Raw genomic sequence first — 18,040 nt, 5'->3', positions numbered from 1 at the left:
TCGCATGCGACGTTATCGATTCAGTACAGTACTAGTTTGAATTAAAACAAATGTCTTACATGAAATTATAGATAAAATATAGAACAAAATATCCTAAAATTGCAACAAAGTGTATAGAATTCTATCCCGCTGCAATACTGCGGAAATCATTACACATTATTAAAATAATAAATGAATATACAATAATAGTTAAATAATTCTTTTAATTAATTTCAAATAAAATTCTAGTTTCATATATCTGAAACATAAAAATGACCAGAAAAGATCAACACTTTAAATATGGAAAGAAGGCTAAAAAGGAAATACCCAGCAGACCTCACAAAGGATATAACCTTGCAAACGCGAGGATGGTACTCCGCCGGGGGTAGCCATCAACATGTTAATATAACTGTTAAAAAATTCTACCAAATGTACAAATTGAACAAATTGTGAATATAAAGAAATAAATAAAAAAAAAATATATTATCAAGTATAGGTAGTCCAATTCAAAATTGGAAACTCGCAACACAATTTATCGATAACTCAAGCAGACAAATTACGCTCAATAGAAAAAACAAAAAACTGGCGAAAAAAGCAAAAGATCACCAAAATTTTACTTTTATGGATAGATACATATATCAATGATCAAACAGTCCATCTTCACAAATATACTGAAACTAAAGATTAAAACAAACGATGCGACTTAAAATTAAAACTTGACTGTAGTATTTAAAACTAACGACACAACTTAAAATTAAGACTTAAAAGTAAGACATAACAATAATAACGCAATTAAAAACTGAAAATAAGTAACTTAAAAATAAAGCATAAAATTAAGATTTGAGAAAAATAACAATACTATAATAGACGAACAGTTGACTAGTAGTCAAAAACTACTACCCATTTCAAAAGGAGAAGAATTCATATAATATTTCAATTTATAATTATAGATTTTTGGAAATTTTTTTACAAAATTTTTAATTTTTACAACTCATCAACTCATATCTTATAGCAAGCTCTACGTTTTCTTAACTTAATTCTCAGCATATATTATTGTTTAACGATTAATTATTAAATATATAAATCTAGTATAGTAGCACACACAAAACGCTATTTTATTGTCTAGTATAAGCTTAAAGTACTGTTTTAATTCGATTACAATATCAATTTAATTACACTATTTTATTTTATAATGTCTGTAATTGCTAATGTTTTGGATTAATAACATCTCCAACAACGTTAAAAACTTTGTGATTTTTTCGAGGTCGGCATTTCAGAACATGAGTAAACTGCAGAGAGCGTAAGACGGGCCTTTTCGTTCGATATTTCAGGCATGAAACACAAAGTATCATAAGAAGTCATATCTACTTTGAACCCTTGTCTATGGTTCACTATTGAATACGTATTGCTGGACGGTGTGGTTTAGTTATTAGTACGCATTGGATGATCGTTGTTATTAGTGTACATGTGCTAAGGATCTCCCTATTATATTACATTATATTTCGTTAATTAAAAAGAAGTAACAATGGCAGAATTTGTAGAAAAAAGATGCGAGGATATGATTCCTGAATTAGAACATATGGAAAGGATTAAACTTTTTGATAAAAATGAAATTCGGTGAGTGAAATAGGTTATATTTTGTAACACATTATTTATTTTGACCAACTATTTATGTTGCTATAAATTATATAGAGGAATTGCAAAGAAACTTAAAGAATACGAATATAAAATTCAACGTCATACAAAAACTAAAGAAGACTATTTGAGATACATACAGTATGAAACGGACCTGCTTAAATTAATTAAACAACGTAGAAGTGTATGTTATTACTTATTAATAAATAGTTGATTATGTAGTAATAACTATAAATGCATATTAATTATATACATATATGCATGTATTATTTTTATTCAACAGAAATTTAGTATTATTCAAAAAAAGTCAGATATTGACCATGCTATTACAAGTAAAATTAATCGTTTATATAAAGAAGCAATATTTAAATTTCAAGATGATATTCGTTTTTGGATTGCCTACATAAAATTTTGTAAACATGTTGTGAGTATTTGAATTATATTTTTTATTAAAGCTATTGACTTTTTATCTTTTAAATATTAATATAAAATGTGACAGCATTTTCAAAACAGTGTTAGTCATATGTTAGGCAGAATGTTGCAAATTCATCAAGATAAACCCAAATGTTGGCATATTGCTGCATGTTGGGAACTAGAAGAAAATAAAAATAAAGACACTGCTCGTCAGTTTCTTCTTCGTGGTTTACATATACATCCAACCTCTCAGTTATTATTTATTGATGCTTTTAAGTAAGTCACATATTATAAATTTTTCATATATTATTAATATTTTCATTTATATTTTTAATCATTAATTATGTGATACAGATTAGAATTAGATGATGCATCAGTTAATGATCAGAAAAGTGAAAATAATGGTGACAATGCAGTACCAACAGAAACTGATGATGACATGTCTATTGGATTAAAAAGGGCATATATCATATATCAACAAGCATCAAAACGCATTAGAGATATCAAATTCATAGTAGAATTGTTAAATATTACAAAGGATCGTAATAACACAGAAAAATTACAAAATAAAATTGTTAGGTAAAAGTAATAAAAATATTGATTGTAATTAAAATTATTGATTATCTTTAGTTTGAATATTTAAATTCTTTTTAGTAATATGATAGAAGAGTATACTCATGAACCCCTGATGTGGGATACAATGGCACGACGAGAATTAGAAGGACTTATTCAACCTTCTTTTAGTGATACAGCGATGCAGGTTGATAATTCAGAACAAACTTCATTAAGAGATCGTATAACATCTTGTAATAAAGTTTATCAAACAGCAGTCAAAAAAATTAAGACTGAAGAAATGTGGTCTTTGTATATAGAATGTTTAATAGAAATAAATGAACAAAAATCTTTAGCTTTACCAAATTTTAAAAGAAAATTATTAAAAACTGCACTATCTCAGGCACACCAAGCAAAGAAGTTAAAAGAAAAATATTATTTACATTGGGTTAGTAATGTACCTGATAAGTATTCATTACATGCATAAAGTAAAAATTAAAAACTTTAATATTAATAATTTCACTATAGATCAACATGTTAAGTGCTGAAAAAAAAGATAAAACTACAGAAAAAAAATTTGAAGAAATTCTGAGCAATGCAACTGAAATTATACCAAATAGCTTAAGTCTTTGGCATGCTAGATTACGATATTTGTTTGCCTCAGGAAAGGAAGAAGAAGCTGAAGCTGTATTTTTAAAGGTACAAAAATACTAGTAACTATTTTTAATTATATCAATGATATTACATACATATAAGCATGATCATTTTTTAGGCAACACAAATTCTTGCAGAAAAGTCATTACCTTTATGGAAGATGAAAATATTACATGTGCAAGCAAAATGTCCTGAGAAAACTGAACAAGTTTTTCAAACAGCTTTACAAGCACATCCAAGTATTGCTCAATACATAAAGATTATTTACATTGAATGGCTAGTTTTGACAAAAAGTATGTAATCGTAAATTGTAAAATTGTATTTGGTAGTGTGTCATGACTGTTGTTTATTTCAGGTATACAAGCGGCGAGGAAAGTTTATGATAATCTTTGTTTACAACCTCCTTTCTTTCTTGAATTACACAAAAAGATGATAGAGTTAGAACTTATGCAACCTGAAATATCAGTAAAGCACGTAAGAAAGTATAATGAAATGTCAACTTTACAGTTTGGCAAAAATGATACAAGTATTTGGATAGATTACATTATGTTTGAAATGAAACATGGCGATCCCAAAAAAGTCGGAGAATTACATGGAAGAGCAGTAAAAACTTTAGAACCAAAATTGACAGACTCGTTTATTTCAGAATACAGTTTAATTAAAGCCAAACCAGATATTATTAATACTGGCACATAAGCATATGCAAATAATAAGTTTATTGTGTATAATGAAAACATCATTAAGTACTACAATAAATAGACATTTTATATATTGAATGAATGTTTTTTCTAATGGATTTGTGTAAACATTACAATTCATTCATGATTCAAGCGGTATCTCTTTTTCCATACGTGTAAGAACGATATTACGATCTGTTTCGTTTGGCAATCGTGTTCTATCTCCTGTTTTTAATGTTGCCCTCATATCTAAACACATCACATCTGTTGCCAAAGAATGTTGTTTATCATCTAAATTTCTATCAACTTGCAAAAGTAAGCTTTCCAAATTATTATATGCCCCTCTAGAAAATAATACATACATTAAATAAAATAATTACATTTCACGATGATAGAATATATCATTATGTAAATTATGCATTATTGTACATACTTTGAATTTTCCAATACACTTTTTAAGTCTTTTTCAGTTTGTCGCAAATGTAAAATTTCGTCTTTCAAACCTAATTCAGCTTCATCACGACAGAGTTCAAAACCAGGACGATAAGTACGATTTTCTAATCTTGTCTCTGCACATTTTATCGAATCAATTTTATGCATTAATGCGTCTTCTAGTCTAACTATTTCTTTTTGTAAAATTTCCATTTCCTTTTGGATCTGAAAATATTATGTTTAAAGCTAACATGTATTAAATATTAATGATCATTTTACTTTCAAATGTTGTTACTTTAAGCTTTTGCCATTCTAATTCATTCCTAGCTTTTTGTGTCTGATAAATTCTTTTCCGTAAACTAAAATCTGTTACGTCTTGCTGAGCTTTAATATCATTTCTGGCACGTTCACGCATTATATTTATAGCTTCTCGTAAATTATATACATCGCTTAATTCATTATCAGCTAACATTTTAATATAACGGCAATGTTCCAACCAAGCTTCATAAGGTATTGAACTGCAATAAAATAGATATTTATGTATTTATTTCATACATTGCATGCAGATATTTATTCTTACCCTTTTGGAGTTCTTAATGCATTTGGTTTATAGCTAATATTTGCACATGTTCGATCTAAATTAAGATTTTCTTTCTCTATTTTAATAGTTTCATCTTTATCTTCCACTTCTAATTGGATTTGAAATCTAATTTCTTCTAAACGATTTAATTTTTCCCATGCAGCTTGCACCCTACACAAAATGCGTCATCAGAAACATATGTTTAAATATGCATAGATTTTTTGTATTCATATTATACCTATCAGTTAATGATTTCTTAATATTTTCAATGACACAAAGTTCTTTTTTCAATTCTGTATCAGCTTCATCATAAGTAAGTTCTGTTCCTCTACGGCAATCCCTCATGGAAATACATTCTGCTGTTAATTGTAATGGATAATTTAAAGTTTCTAATTCTTTCTCTGTATCAACTTTCTCATCTTGTAAGAACTTTAACTCTGCAATTAATTTATCTAGCAAATTTTGTAGTAACTCTCTCCAGCGTGATAATTCTGTTACTCTATAAATATATATGATATAAAATTTTAGATTTTTTATTACATGTGATTTAAATTATTCATCTACATTTCATCATTATATTATTTATCATTATTACCTATCTGCAAGGCGAGTATTATTCATGTATGTATCCCATATTGTTTTTACCATTGTCTCTGAGCGAACAATTTTTCCTGTATTTCTTAATTCAAATGCCTCTGCACTTCTGAAAGCTGCATTTTGCTGAAGTTCCCATTGTTTAGCATACCAATCTGCTAAATCTATTATAAAGAGATTGTATGTCATGCATATAAATAATTAAAAATTATAATTTATTCCTACTTAAAATATAACATTTTAATGCAATATATAAGTAAAGAACATATTGTGAACAAAATTAAATATCAATATTTGTGACATGACAAAATTCTAAATTACACTTACTTATGTGTGGTAAAGGTTTTTCATATGTAGTTACAGACTTAGCCATAATTTAAACAATTAACAGAAATGTTAATGTTTATATATCAAAGTTACACAAAAAATATTAGCTTAATACTATCAGAAATAAGAAACTGATGTTTGGTCACCAAAGTAACAAAATATTGATTTAATAATATTTTATCCTACTCAATTATTCTACAATTATAAATAATTTTTCAAATAGTTTAACTTATTGGAGAAAATAGGGAAAAATTAATCCAGTATATAAAAAGTTTAATAGATCTTCGTTATTAAACTATCATTTTTAATGAACTTATAACGTTTCTATTTCATAATTAAAAGTATAAACGATAATTTCGTAAAAGCGTAGTTTGTATCTTTTTGATTAATCTAATAGAAATCTCTCAATATCCGTTATTCATCCGAAATGTTACTATTAATGTTTTCGAATTCTCATTTATAAATAACTTTTATTTTGCGAAAAGGACCACTAATTTTTAAAATCATCTTACTTTTTATTAAATGTGAAAGTATACAAAGTACAATACATTATAAGTAGAACACGATTAATCGATTCATATTAATAAATCACAAAAATGCATTTTAAATTTAAATATAATTTTTTACCTACTAAAACTATGAAAAATAAACAAAAATAACAAACTGATACCAATATCTTAAATTAAAGACTTTCCATTAAAAAATCTTATTTCCGGTGAACGAGGTTTGTCGTTTTAAAATATGGACTAATGAACTGTACAATAAAAGTTACAAGGGGTTAAAATGAGATTGCTTTCTTAAAATAAAATTCTACCATTACATGGTATTTTTATTAAAAGATTTGATTATTCGAAGATTCAAACTTCGATAGATTCATATGCACGAAAACTTAATTGATACTGTTTAAATAAATTAAAAGATGCATATAGTTGTTATATTCGCACAATGCGTTAAATCAAAATCTTTGCTTCGATATGGTGCTTAAGAACTTCCTGTGTAACGCGCCAAACTATTTCTGAGTTGTTTGCGGGAACTCGGTATAAAATCATTCCGGTTCTGATAGATAAGAGTATGCATATAATGCGCGATTTATAAGTTTTGGACAAAAATTATTGAAAATATAAAAATTTTATTGTCTACTGTGAAAATAGTATGCGTAGATTGAGTATGAAAACCAAGCGTAGTAAATCTGAAACTAGTGATAGCAGTATCGAGGAAAATGGCGTCCGACGTTTAAGCATATCCGACAACAACGACGAAATGAAAAAGGGAAAGGAGAATAAGAATACAGAGTCGCCACGCAGAAGTACAGCGAAAAAACGTTCATCTCGCAGTCGTCATAGTCAAAAAGAAACAACTGAGGATTCTACTGTGAAGCCTGAAGTAGAAGATACTCAAGCTGTAGATACAGAAGAAGAAAATAAGAATGTCGAGAAGGCTGGACCTAGCAAGAGACTTAAAAAAGAGGAATCTTCCTTAACAAAACAGGAAGGAAACAATGAAAAAGAGTATGAGGTAAGTCAGACATCATATTTAGTGTGTTTATTGTACGTGTTACAACTATGTTTACACGGCAACAAGAACGCGTCTCCTAGGTATGCAATGTTGACTAGCAGCCGTTTAACTAAATGACAAAATTTCTGCTATAAAAGACAATAAAACAAGAATGATCTTCAGTATAGAAGGTGAATGCTAAATAGTCCATCTTGTAAAAAAAATTGTTTCTATGAAACTTTAAAATTTACCTACTATTTTACATGTATTCACGATATATCGCCGCATTAGTAATCATGCAACGCCATTTATGATACAGTTTAGTCATAGGTAACTTGATTTATTATCCTACTTCGCATAATACGTAAAAAATGTGAAACAAAATGTCATGTATAAAATCAAAATATTTGTACTTCTTATGATAAAATTGAGTATTAGAAAAGTTTTTAATTAATATTGCCAAACTATCTTGTTTCTTTCTTTCGTAATATAATTTTTCTGCATTTCATCTTTTATTTAAACAGTTGAAAAAGCATATATAAAAAAGGAGTTTTTATATAAAATTTAATTTAGCATGCAATATATAGTAAATGCATTGCTTGAATATAATAGTTAATATTTCAATTACCTAGGTAGAAAAAATTGTGGGTCAACGTACAATCAAAGGTCGGCGTCAATTTTTAGTCAGATGGAAAGGATATGATGCAGATTCTGATACATGGGAGCAAGAAAAAGATCTAAACTGTTTAGAATTAATAGAAGAGTTTTTAGCTGAAAATGCTGAAAATGAAGAAGATCCTAAATCTAAGCAATTAGATAATTCTGCAAAGTCACCTAAAGTTAAAGCTGTAAAAGTGGACAAAAGATCTAAAAAGTTTAAAAATAATGTTAAAAAACAAACAGAAAATGGTATTATTTTGCAAATATTACCCATAAATTTAAAAAAATTATTTCATATTGTGCAGACATTTAATTTCTTAATTAAATATAGGTAAACAAATAGTAACATCAGATGAAGAAAAAAGTGGGAAAGATGATCAAAAAGAATTTGAAGTGGAAAAGATTATAGAAGTACATTTTAAAAAGAATAAAACAAGAGAATTTTTAATTCGCTGGAAAGGATTTACATCAGCAGATGATACATGGGAACCAGAAGAAAACTTAAATTGTCCAGAACTAATCACTAAGTTTATGCAAAAAGTAGAAAAAGCTAAAACTACAGAAGCACGTGAACTTAGAGCAAATCGTCCTCATACGAAAAGATATACACTAACTACACATGAGCCTGGAAGAAGACTATCTCGACGAAATATGGACAAACAAAGGTTTTTGCATTTATAATTTCAAAACTATTTAAAGTTTTCCTATATTAAACTTAATTACATTGTTTCTTCTCCAGAGCTACTTATCACGAATGTGATGAATAAATGATTGCAGAACAGCATGATTACATACATATATGTGATTCGCTTTTTCAAGAAATATCAAGATATAAATAACAATTAACAGTATAATGACATGATGAGGAACAATTAAAAAATATATATCTTTTGCTTTCTCAGTTTTCGATTCGCAGTAATAAATAAGAGAAAGTTATGTCTGTTCATTTATTATGTTATGTTATTATGTCTGTTTCATTTATTTTACATACAACAGATTGTAATAACGACGTGCGTCACTCATGTGCTGACGCAATTTAATATTTGGCAGTTTTTCTCTAATCTTGTTTATTTTATGCTTTGAGAGGATTAAAAACTGCTAATGTATGCATTACATATGCATTAGGAATGTACAATGCTGTCCGCGAAAGCATATATTGCTCTATCAGCCTTGGACAGAGGGCTCACGGAGTACTATCGATATTGAGTTATTATCGATGATTATACAGGTATTGAATAAAATAATGGAAGCACCTCTTACATGTCATATGCATATATGGAATATATGACATATAAGAGGTGTTTCCATTATTTCGTCTAACCTTCTCAGTTATCTATATATATCTATCGTATTGAGTCTCTGTATTTCACCCACTTTCGTTGTATTTCTTTCGCTCGCTTGAATGCTTATGTGGACATCTATCTGCCCCGATAAGTGTCCAGATAAAGTTCTGAAATATAAATATACTGACGAATGGTATTATACTATGTAAATGTATTATGTATTATATGAAGATTATGTTATCAGAAAACAAAAGATTTTTTCAGTCTCTAAAATGTTTACAAAATCTGAAACATGTAAGACGTATGTTATATAAATTTAATATCAAACATCTTTAATGCTACAATTGTTTTATATTTCGCTCAATATATTATATATATTAATAAATTCATTAATATTCTTTGTTACGTATATAAAAATAAAATATTTTAAAATTATGACGAAATTAAGAAAAATATATATATTAGTAATGAATGATATTTTATCCATTTTGAATGAAATTCATTATTCTGTTTTATTATGTATACAATATAATCATGAATTAAGACATATAGATATAAAATTCATTCATAATTTATAATTTTAGATTAGGTATAGTGTATGGGCCAAGATTAGCTAGGTCGAAAATTAATCCATCGCGAAACAGCTTTGACTATTTAAGGTCGTACACAATAAGTAGTAAGTACATGCTTACATTATGCAGTATTGTCTCGTTAATATCTCGATGCATTTCTTGCTTTTCGATAGTAGACACAGAATCCCACTCTTCTATCATTTCCTGAAACTGTGTTATCGCTTACTTTCCATCGGCGATATTTTAGCGAGAAATGAGTTATCAAAATTAAAGAAATAGAATTTTTGTACCTTTTTCTTTGCAATTAGTATTTCCCATATTAGTGCACGACGTGATTCCGAATATGCATGTGCTAACGAGCCAATACTGTATTCTGTTTTATGTATGTTTCCCATAATAAAAAAATTTATATTCAGTGGAATCAAGAACGAAATTATATTTACAAATTTAAGATTTGTATTTCAATATTGTACAAAAAGAACATTAACTTTGCATTAAAAGTTTTCTAGTACGACCTTGCTCGAATGTATTTCTATTAATTCATTTGTCTCAACATCCGCGTTTCAATAATTTCATTCATAATTGATATTTAACGACCTCGCTATCGTGTTCTTCCTATACCGAAAAATCATTATGATTTTATGAACTGTAATTATAAGAAGTATTAATCCTACTATTGTAGATATTGTATTTGATAAATTTTATTATTTTTAGATGTTTTCATAACATACTCGTGGCCCATGCCACATCTGTAAACAAAACAGAAAGTAAACTCATGTAATAGATTCAAATGTTTTATTTTGCAATTTCGATATTCTTGCCAATAAATAACGAATGAACCTTTTTTAATACATGTATGAATTTTACTTTTAAAAATACAGTGACTTGTACTATAGCCAATTCATTTCATAATCTTCTAGTTTCTGTCGTAATTATCATAACAGAAAGCATGCAAGTTAAAAAAACGTTGGGAATAACTGATACCGAGAAAAGGTATTATAATAATATCGATCAAACTGAAACAGGTTCTAAGAATTTTTGGAAAATATTTCTCATCTTATTTATCATTTTGATTCTAATAATTTTATTTATAACGTGCTATCGTTATATACACAGACGAGTCATTTCCATTTTAAAAAGGTTCATTATATTTTTGTTCTTATAATGTAATATGTGTAATAATATATATAGTATGTGTGTAGCATACGCATATAATGTTTAGTTATTGATAATGTATCAATATTTCGTTCATAAAGCTTAATTCGACAAAATGAAGATAATGGCGATGACAGATTTTCTATAATAAAAGAAAAGGAAAACGATTCTTATGAAAAACGAAGATTTTTAGGATCTAATATATGTAATTTTTCAAAATTTCATGTAAAATATGACGGCCAAAGAAACAAACAATATGAACAAAAATGTAAATTAAAAACCCTTTTACAGGTATTAAAAGTAAAATATTATATTAAAAATGATCACATTCAAATAATTATGATAGTTTAGTTTTTATAACTTATGTATATATATGTGTGTAGATATATATGTATGCAAAAATTTATGATTAGGAAAAGAAAAAGTTGCTTGCTCCATGTGCGAGTAAAATAGAGACCTCTACTAACAATCTAACAAAGCAATTGCCCTTGAAAATGTTTTTCCCATCTTTTTCATCGACTCATATTAAGTACAAAAATATATCTAAAACAATATCAAACGAATGGAACATTAAAGATCTCGAAGATTATGAAAATATTTGTAAAAACTCACATCAGGTACCAACCAATTAATATCAAATTTCACAATGAACATAACTTTTTAATTGTATGTTCTTTTCTTTTTAGAATAACAAAGATATTTGTTTCTCAGATACAGATCTTAAATTTTTAGTAATACCATTATCTCCAACAAAATCTGATATACAGAATGACGAACTATTATTGTGCAAATGGAATTCAGGAAATATTAACAATTCTAAAAAACAAAATAATGTCAGTTCTAAATTGATAGACCTTAAATTTGAAAACACTGATTCATTTATTGACAGTACACAAAAATACAAAATTTCCACTTCTAAGTCAAGTTATTCACCTTATCATTTATTCACAAAAAATTTAACTGATTCAGAATATTTCTCAGATTCTGCAGCTGACATGTCGAATATTTTATCAAATGCATTTTTTAACAAATTAAAAAGGTTTTCAATAATTAACAAATGTTATTAAACTTTATTTAAATTAATACACTAATCATTGTAAACATTTGTATAGGTCAACTAATTCTTACACTAGTTCTACACTATCTAATAGGTCTAATGCAATTAAAATAGGAATTGATCAAATATTACAAGTTAATTCAAAAATAAAAAATTGTTCTATATATAATTCAGTTAAAATTAATACAGTTAATAGAGATAACTTAAAAGAATTGAAATCACAAATAAACTTAAATGAACATAATGGGTATCTTAAAAAAAAGGAAAAAAGAATGAAGTCATCCATAGATATACTAAGATATGAAATAAAAGAAGCTAGAGAAAAAATATTGAAAACAGATAAGAATTTCATTGGTACTTCATTGATGAAAAATAATTGTAAAAATTCAATTATAGAACAAACTATACTAGAACAATTAATTTGTAATAATCATATTTGTATTTCATCAGATAATACATCAGAAATATCTGAAACCTATGATGAATTGGGAATATTGTTCTCACAATATATCAAACTTCAAACTCAGCTGTGTCAAAGAAAGTATTGTCCTTTAAAGAGATATTTGAAACACAAAGTACAACACACTACAAGAAAATGTCAAACAAAATTTAATTATTCTCGCATATATCCTTATGATCAGAGACCAACATGCAATAATGGAAATATATGTATAGACACATATGATGAACTAAAGTTGATGTGTACTACTCCAACAAGAAGAAAGGATATTTACCGATGCATGTTTAAAAGACGGAAACACATTTTAAATCAACCATGCATCATATCTAATCAAAATTTTGCAACAGTTGAGTAAAGTTACAACCAAAATTGATTTAAAATAAATTTAAAATGTGAAATTTGAATTTAAACAATTACTTTCTTTTAGACTATTATTTTAACCTCTTTTAAACATATTTTTATGTGATGGGAGAAAAATAAACAACATATGTTTAAAAATTTAGTTTATTCTATCCATTACATACGTTCACTTCTTTTTACTTCCTTTACCTGAAGACCTAAAATATGTAATAATACAATTATATACTTTTGTAATTCTTTATTAATATATTTTGTTTAAGCAGATAAATACCTGGAGGTAAAGATTGCTTCAATTTTTCTGCCTTTTCTTTGTCTGTAATGACAAGAGTGTACAGAAATCGTGAACAGCGAACTTTAAATTTAACATTGTCAGCATTCTTCTTGATTTTCACAGCTGTATTGTTGTGATAAAAAGGATAAATTAATATATGTATGTTACATTGTATCACAACAATAATGGAAAAAATCTTAAATACTCACATTTTGCATCTTTCCTTCTGGCTTTTAAGAGAAAATCTTTGATTTCTTTGATTTCTCGGGGCTAAAAAAGTATTAATGTTATTCATTGCACCAATCACATTTATGTTGCATTGAGGTTATGCAAATCTAATTTAACACATTTCTAATACATCTAGTGAGATATATAATGTACTACATTACATACAATACATTATTATACACATAATACAAGAAATTAGATTAATTGCAACTATAAATTATACTACATTTATGTTAACAATAAATATTTGATACTTACCATTGTCGACAGAAACTGTTAGAACCACCTGGAACAAATTAGAAAGACTTTTATTCTATTGATTTCTAGAAATTCCTCCACTTAAAATATGATATAAATAGAACGTTTATATTTATATCATACATAAATGATATAGAATTAAAGAAAAAGAAGATTTCTAATGAAAAATTGGATTTTAAACAATCATACACAAAAATACTACGAACCTTGTTAAGTTATAACCGGAAGAAGAGGATATTTTCACATGAAACTGTGTCAAATCAGCAACAAAAATATAAAATTGTGCACAATTGAAACTAGAAATATAATAAATATCAATAATCAAAATAATCAATTAATTTTATGTTATACATGATTTTTAATATGCATTATAATATTTTATAATATATTATAATATTTTATATTAGAAATTTTGAATATCGTTATGACACGCATTTAATTTGAAAATATATTTACGTAAAAAATTTAACAATTATTTCTTAAAAAGAAATCTGGGACCTTAAATGAAACTGTCATTTTATTAAATTAATAATTTTATTAAATTAAATGTTAAATTAGATTATTTAATGATACAAAATTTTTTTTATAATATAGATATATACCTATATAAATATTAATATTGATCGTAGTTTCAATAAGTTTCTACTTAAATGGATAGAACATAGCAACTAGCAATATTAAATAAACAGAATAAATTAAAACAAAAATTAATTAATTAAAATTAATAAAAAGATTAAAACAAAAATTGATAAAACAAACAGATACATAATTTATCACTCTTTACCAAAACATATTAATGAATTTGCTTTATTTTATATTATCGTTTGTTACAAACTATTACAATTGTCTAAACTACCACGAGAAAAGTACTTTTTATATTTGGCGCTTTTCGATTGATAATTCAGTTGTCAAATGTTCGTGTGTGTTCGTAAGTAAGTACGTGCTCCGTCAGTCATCTTTTCGCACCACAATACAAACGTATCTGTAAATTTGTCCGCGAGCCGGACATTTGTGTTGTACCTCGTGCTTAAATGTAATTACTGGTTTTGTTATTACGTGAAAACCAAGCCGTCAGAGAGCAATTTTGAAAATTTTTGAGAAAAGAATGGATAATCCATTACCACATATTATGGAAAGCGTGGATTGTGATGGTTCAACAAAGCCGAAAGACAGGTTAGTCAGCCTTCTTGATCAGATCGAAGTGCATGTAGAACAACTGAGGAAAGATGCTTGGAGACTCGAAGAAGAGAGAGATACACTCCTGACTACCTTAGACACACTTAGAAACAATGAAATTTTAAGTGGATTAGATGAAAGTAAGTATTTGTCTTACTAATCTTGAAAATGCAAGGTCAATGCTTTATGTATCTAGAAAAACCTAAAAAAGATTTTCAAAATTTTTATATAAAATTCATATCGCTACAATATTACGTAACTGTATTTATTGTATTTGTATGGTAGCAATGGTTATATATGATACTGCTTCTGTTTTATTGAACATAACCTACAAAGGATTATACAAAATTATTATTATTAAATATTATTTTTGAAAATAGCTGACAAGGACGATGTGTTGAGGTATGCTGAAAGATTGTCTATGCGATGTTTAACAGTTGATGTGTTGGTTAAAATTCAGCGTGATCAAATTCAAGAAGAAGCACTACATCAGGTTCATACATCATATTATATATTTTATATTAATTTATCACTATTTTTCTTAATGAAATCCTTAATAATACAAATTGGTTCATTCAGGTAAATGGTTTGATAGATAGTTTAGTTGTTGGCCTCCGTGATGATCCAGCTGGAACTCGGCAACGTTGTGCATCTTTTATGAATGCTTGTACTTCACAAAGCGTTGGCCATTCTGATAAAACCTTTGAAACTGCAATTCTTGGGTGTACTATGGATGATCAGAAACGAATAAAAAAGAGACTGCAGGGACTATTAGATTATATTGATAAAATGCACACAATTAAATTACTGTGAAGCTGTATTTGGAATAACTGATTTTAAAAGAAGTCAGATAAGTAACTCTTTAAATCAGTAATTAATACGACCTAGTTATCTGAAAAGAGATTTGAAAAATACTGATTATAGCAGGGTGCTTGATAATTCAATAATGTTTATGGTAAATGTACAAAAAGTATCATATATTATGAATTTTTTCTCTACATGTAATATTTCTACGCCTTGCTATCTGGACAAATAAGCTTTTATGCATATTACACTTGTATATGCACGTTAATTATGATAGGAAATTATTATACTATAACAAATAATAAATATTTCCGAATTTACTTAAAAGATTCTGAGAATTAAAATTGTTTATTTTCGAAATAAATAATTATAACCTACAGGGTGTCCTATGTTATGCGACTCGCTATTTCTTTGCTATTTGTCATGTAACAAAAGATGTTTTAAACCATACTTTGATGTTGTCGAGCGTACTACGAATGATAATAGAAAGAATTCCAAAAATACTTCGTTTTAATAATGAAAGTAGTGTCACCTTAATTAACACAAATAGTATTATATGTTGCTTCTTCTATGAAATTGTAGAGGATTTTATGAGAAATTCAAAAAACATATTTCATTATATTTTTATTAACTCAATACTAGATTCATTGTAGTGGAAGTAATATTTCACTTGCTGATGCGTTTCAGAATTATTTACGTTTCATAAGGAAGGAATTACATCATGTAGAGTTGTACATCTAGCCACTCTAATAACAAAATAATAACTTTCTACAAAAGAAATAAGAAATTAAATCATATTATTTCTCGTGCAGTTCTTTAAAATGGTCAATACAATAAACTGATATAGGCGAGATGCTGATAAACGGGTCAAACGTGATCTCTTACATCTGAAGAATACTTAGAAATAAAAAGAAGTTGCAGCGCGCGTAATAATCCGCGCTTGGATGCAAATAGGTTAAGGAACGGTTCAAAACATTTTTTGTTACATGGCCGCAAATGGCAATAAAGAATAATAAGTAGTGTTACGCGGGGCCCCCTGTATGTAGATATTGGAGCATAATATGTTGAGCATAATAATTTCACTAGAATCTATATTTGAAAAGAAGTAAAGCGGATAATATAAGTACATGGAAAGCTTGATATTTTGTGGTAATTGATTTGTAACGATTTGATTGTGGATAAATAAAAACAAGAAGTCATTAAAATTAAAAACATTTTGTTATGTACAGGGTGTACAAAGAAGTTGGGGGAAAACTTTAGGGCATGTAGTATTCATTAAAATAAGAAAAAGAATCTTAATAAACATCTATCTAAAAATCATTAGTTTTCGAGTTATGAGATGTTTAGTGTATGAAAATATAGCGTATAGTAAACCGGTTGCTTTGTTAAATAAATTGATATAACAAATCGAAAACTGCTGTCAAGAAATAAGGGGAGGGCATCTTTCATTGTGTGCGTAATTCTATCAAAAAAACGAATCGAAATATGTGTTAAAATGAATAATGAACGGGAATCATATTAAATATATGCTGTGGAGTTAATATGTTATCGACAAAAACATTTAGTAATTCAAAAACTAACTATTTTTAGGCTTACGTTTATTTACTTACCTTTTTTTTACTTTACTTACTTTTTACGTTTTTGTACACCTTGTATATGTGATAGAACAGAATGTATATATATACATATTATTAAAATTTTGTGCGATTTAATCTTTGTGTGGATATTATATGTATATATGTGATTGCTTTTAGTCATTATAATATGTCTATCCTACAATAACTTATTATATTGACCACTTAAAAATAATAGTGCTTCCTACTATAAAAAAAACTACTATGAAACGTTAGTAAAAATAACATATAAATTTTAATTATATTAAAAATGTGAGTTTAAATTTTCGTATTTTAAATACTATTGAAAATTGTAATATAACTTAATTTTAGTATTGTAAACAGAATTATCACATTTACTACAAAATTTATGCAATTTCTTTTATATTACATTCGTTGTAATATAAATAAGAAATTTATATACAGTTTGGTATTTTTAAAAGTTGTTCAATTTAGGTGAGAATTAATTATTTTTTTTAATTTATATTATTTACGTAATTATCGTACTATTAAAAATATCACTAATATTTATAATATGCTAGCATACTGCCAGGCCATTTTAATCGTGTATGATCATTATTCACTTTTTTTTTTACAGGTTTAATTAAATTATGTTTTAAATCTAGTGTATTTCAGTTTTAATATGAGCTTGAAATTCTGAAGCATTGTACAGTTTATAATAAAAATATTTGAATAGAAATTCAATTTTTGCTAATATCTATTTTTTTACACAATGAAGTTACTTACAATAGTATGGTACATATAACTTAAATGAAGCAAAATAGATTAAAACTTAAATAGTACA

At 27.0% G+C, this 18,040-nt stretch overlaps 6 protein-coding genes across 9 annotated transcripts; 4 read left to right on the top strand and 2 right to left on the bottom strand.

Moving 5' to 3' along the window:
* Positions 1–1,356: 1,356 nt before the first annotated feature.
* Positions 1,357–4,010, top strand: LOC126918758 (U3 small nucleolar RNA-associated protein 6 homolog). Its single transcript, XM_050727178.1, has 9 exons — positions 1,357–1,596; positions 1,672–1,798; positions 1,898–2,038; positions 2,114–2,304; positions 2,383–2,607; positions 2,683–3,028; positions 3,109–3,279; positions 3,353–3,527; positions 3,590–4,010. The coding sequence occupies exons 1-9, from the start codon at positions 1,505–1,507 to the stop codon at positions 3,928–3,930; spliced, it is 1,809 nt and encodes a 602-aa protein (XP_050583135.1). The 5' UTR covers positions 1,357–1,504; the 3' UTR covers positions 3,931–4,010.
* LOC126921444 (tektin-B1) lies at positions 3,854–7,645 on the bottom strand. 4 transcript variants are annotated; one of them, XM_050733169.1, is made up of 7 exons: positions 7,590–7,645; positions 5,519–5,681; positions 5,162–5,422; positions 4,924–5,094; positions 4,639–4,861; positions 4,345–4,568; positions 3,854–4,255 (listed from the first exon to the last, which is right to left on the bottom strand). In XM_050733169.1, exons 1-7 carry the CDS (start codon positions 7,624–7,626, stop codon positions 4,054–4,056), a joined length of 1,281 nt encoding a protein of 426 aa, XP_050589126.1. In that variant the 5' UTR covers positions 7,627–7,645; the 3' UTR covers positions 3,854–4,053. The 4 variants fall into 4 exon arrangements, with proteins under 4 accessions (XP_050589126.1, XP_050589237.1, XP_050589217.1 ...); XM_050733280.1 differs by lacking the exon at positions 7,590–7,645 and adding an exon at positions 6,357–6,762; XM_050733260.1 differs by lacking the exon at positions 7,590–7,645 and adding an exon at positions 5,841–6,348 and having other exon boundaries at positions 5,519–5,738.
* LOC126923351 (chromobox protein homolog 5-like) lies at positions 6,851–10,704 on the top strand. The gene is made up of 4 exons (XM_050736760.1): positions 6,851–7,359; positions 7,971–8,247; positions 8,330–8,663; positions 8,738–10,704. The coding sequence occupies exons 1-4, from the start codon at positions 6,997–6,999 to the stop codon at positions 8,763–8,765; spliced, it is 1,002 nt and encodes a 333-aa protein (XP_050592717.1). The 5' UTR covers positions 6,851–6,996; the 3' UTR covers positions 8,766–10,704.
* Positions 10,705–11,502: 798 nt separating this feature from the next.
* Positions 11,503–13,027, top strand: LOC126919493 (uncharacterized). Its single transcript, XM_050728804.1, has 3 exons — positions 11,503–11,625; positions 11,695–11,841; positions 12,095–13,027. The coding sequence occupies exons 1-3, from the start codon at positions 11,503–11,505 to the stop codon at positions 12,878–12,880; spliced, it is 1,056 nt and encodes a 351-aa protein (XP_050584761.1). The 3' UTR covers positions 12,881–13,027.
* Positions 13,014–13,900, bottom strand: LOC126925234 (60S ribosomal protein L38). Its single transcript, XM_050740621.1, has 5 exons — positions 13,849–13,900; positions 13,643–13,670; positions 13,366–13,426; positions 13,157–13,279; positions 13,014–13,082 (listed from the first exon to the last, which is right to left on the bottom strand). The coding sequence occupies exons 2-5, from the start codon at positions 13,643–13,645 to the stop codon at positions 13,042–13,044; spliced, it is 228 nt and encodes a 75-aa protein (XP_050596578.1). The 5' UTR covers positions 13,646–13,670; positions 13,849–13,900; the 3' UTR covers positions 13,014–13,041.
* A 660-nt stretch (positions 13,901–14,560) lies between these two features.
* On the top strand, positions 14,561–17,404 carry LOC126924335 (BAG family molecular chaperone regulator 2). Its single transcript, XM_050738732.1, has 3 exons — positions 14,561–14,958; positions 15,199–15,311; positions 15,398–17,404. Exons 1-3 carry the CDS (start codon positions 14,748–14,750, stop codon positions 15,629–15,631), a joined length of 558 nt encoding a protein of 185 aa, XP_050594689.1. The 5' UTR covers positions 14,561–14,747; the 3' UTR covers positions 15,632–17,404.
* The last annotated feature ends 636 nt before the right edge of the window (positions 17,405–18,040 follow it).

The sequence above is a fragment of the Bombus affinis genome, chromosome 1 (assembly GCF_024516045.1).
Source record: "Bombus affinis isolate iyBomAffi1 chromosome 1, iyBomAffi1.2, whole genome shotgun sequence".
Taxonomy (NCBI): Eukaryota; Metazoa; Arthropoda; class Insecta; order Hymenoptera; family Apidae; genus Bombus; species Bombus affinis.
The sequence above is the reverse complement of the archived record's forward strand: the minus strand, read 5'-3'. Positions and strand labels throughout refer to the sequence as shown.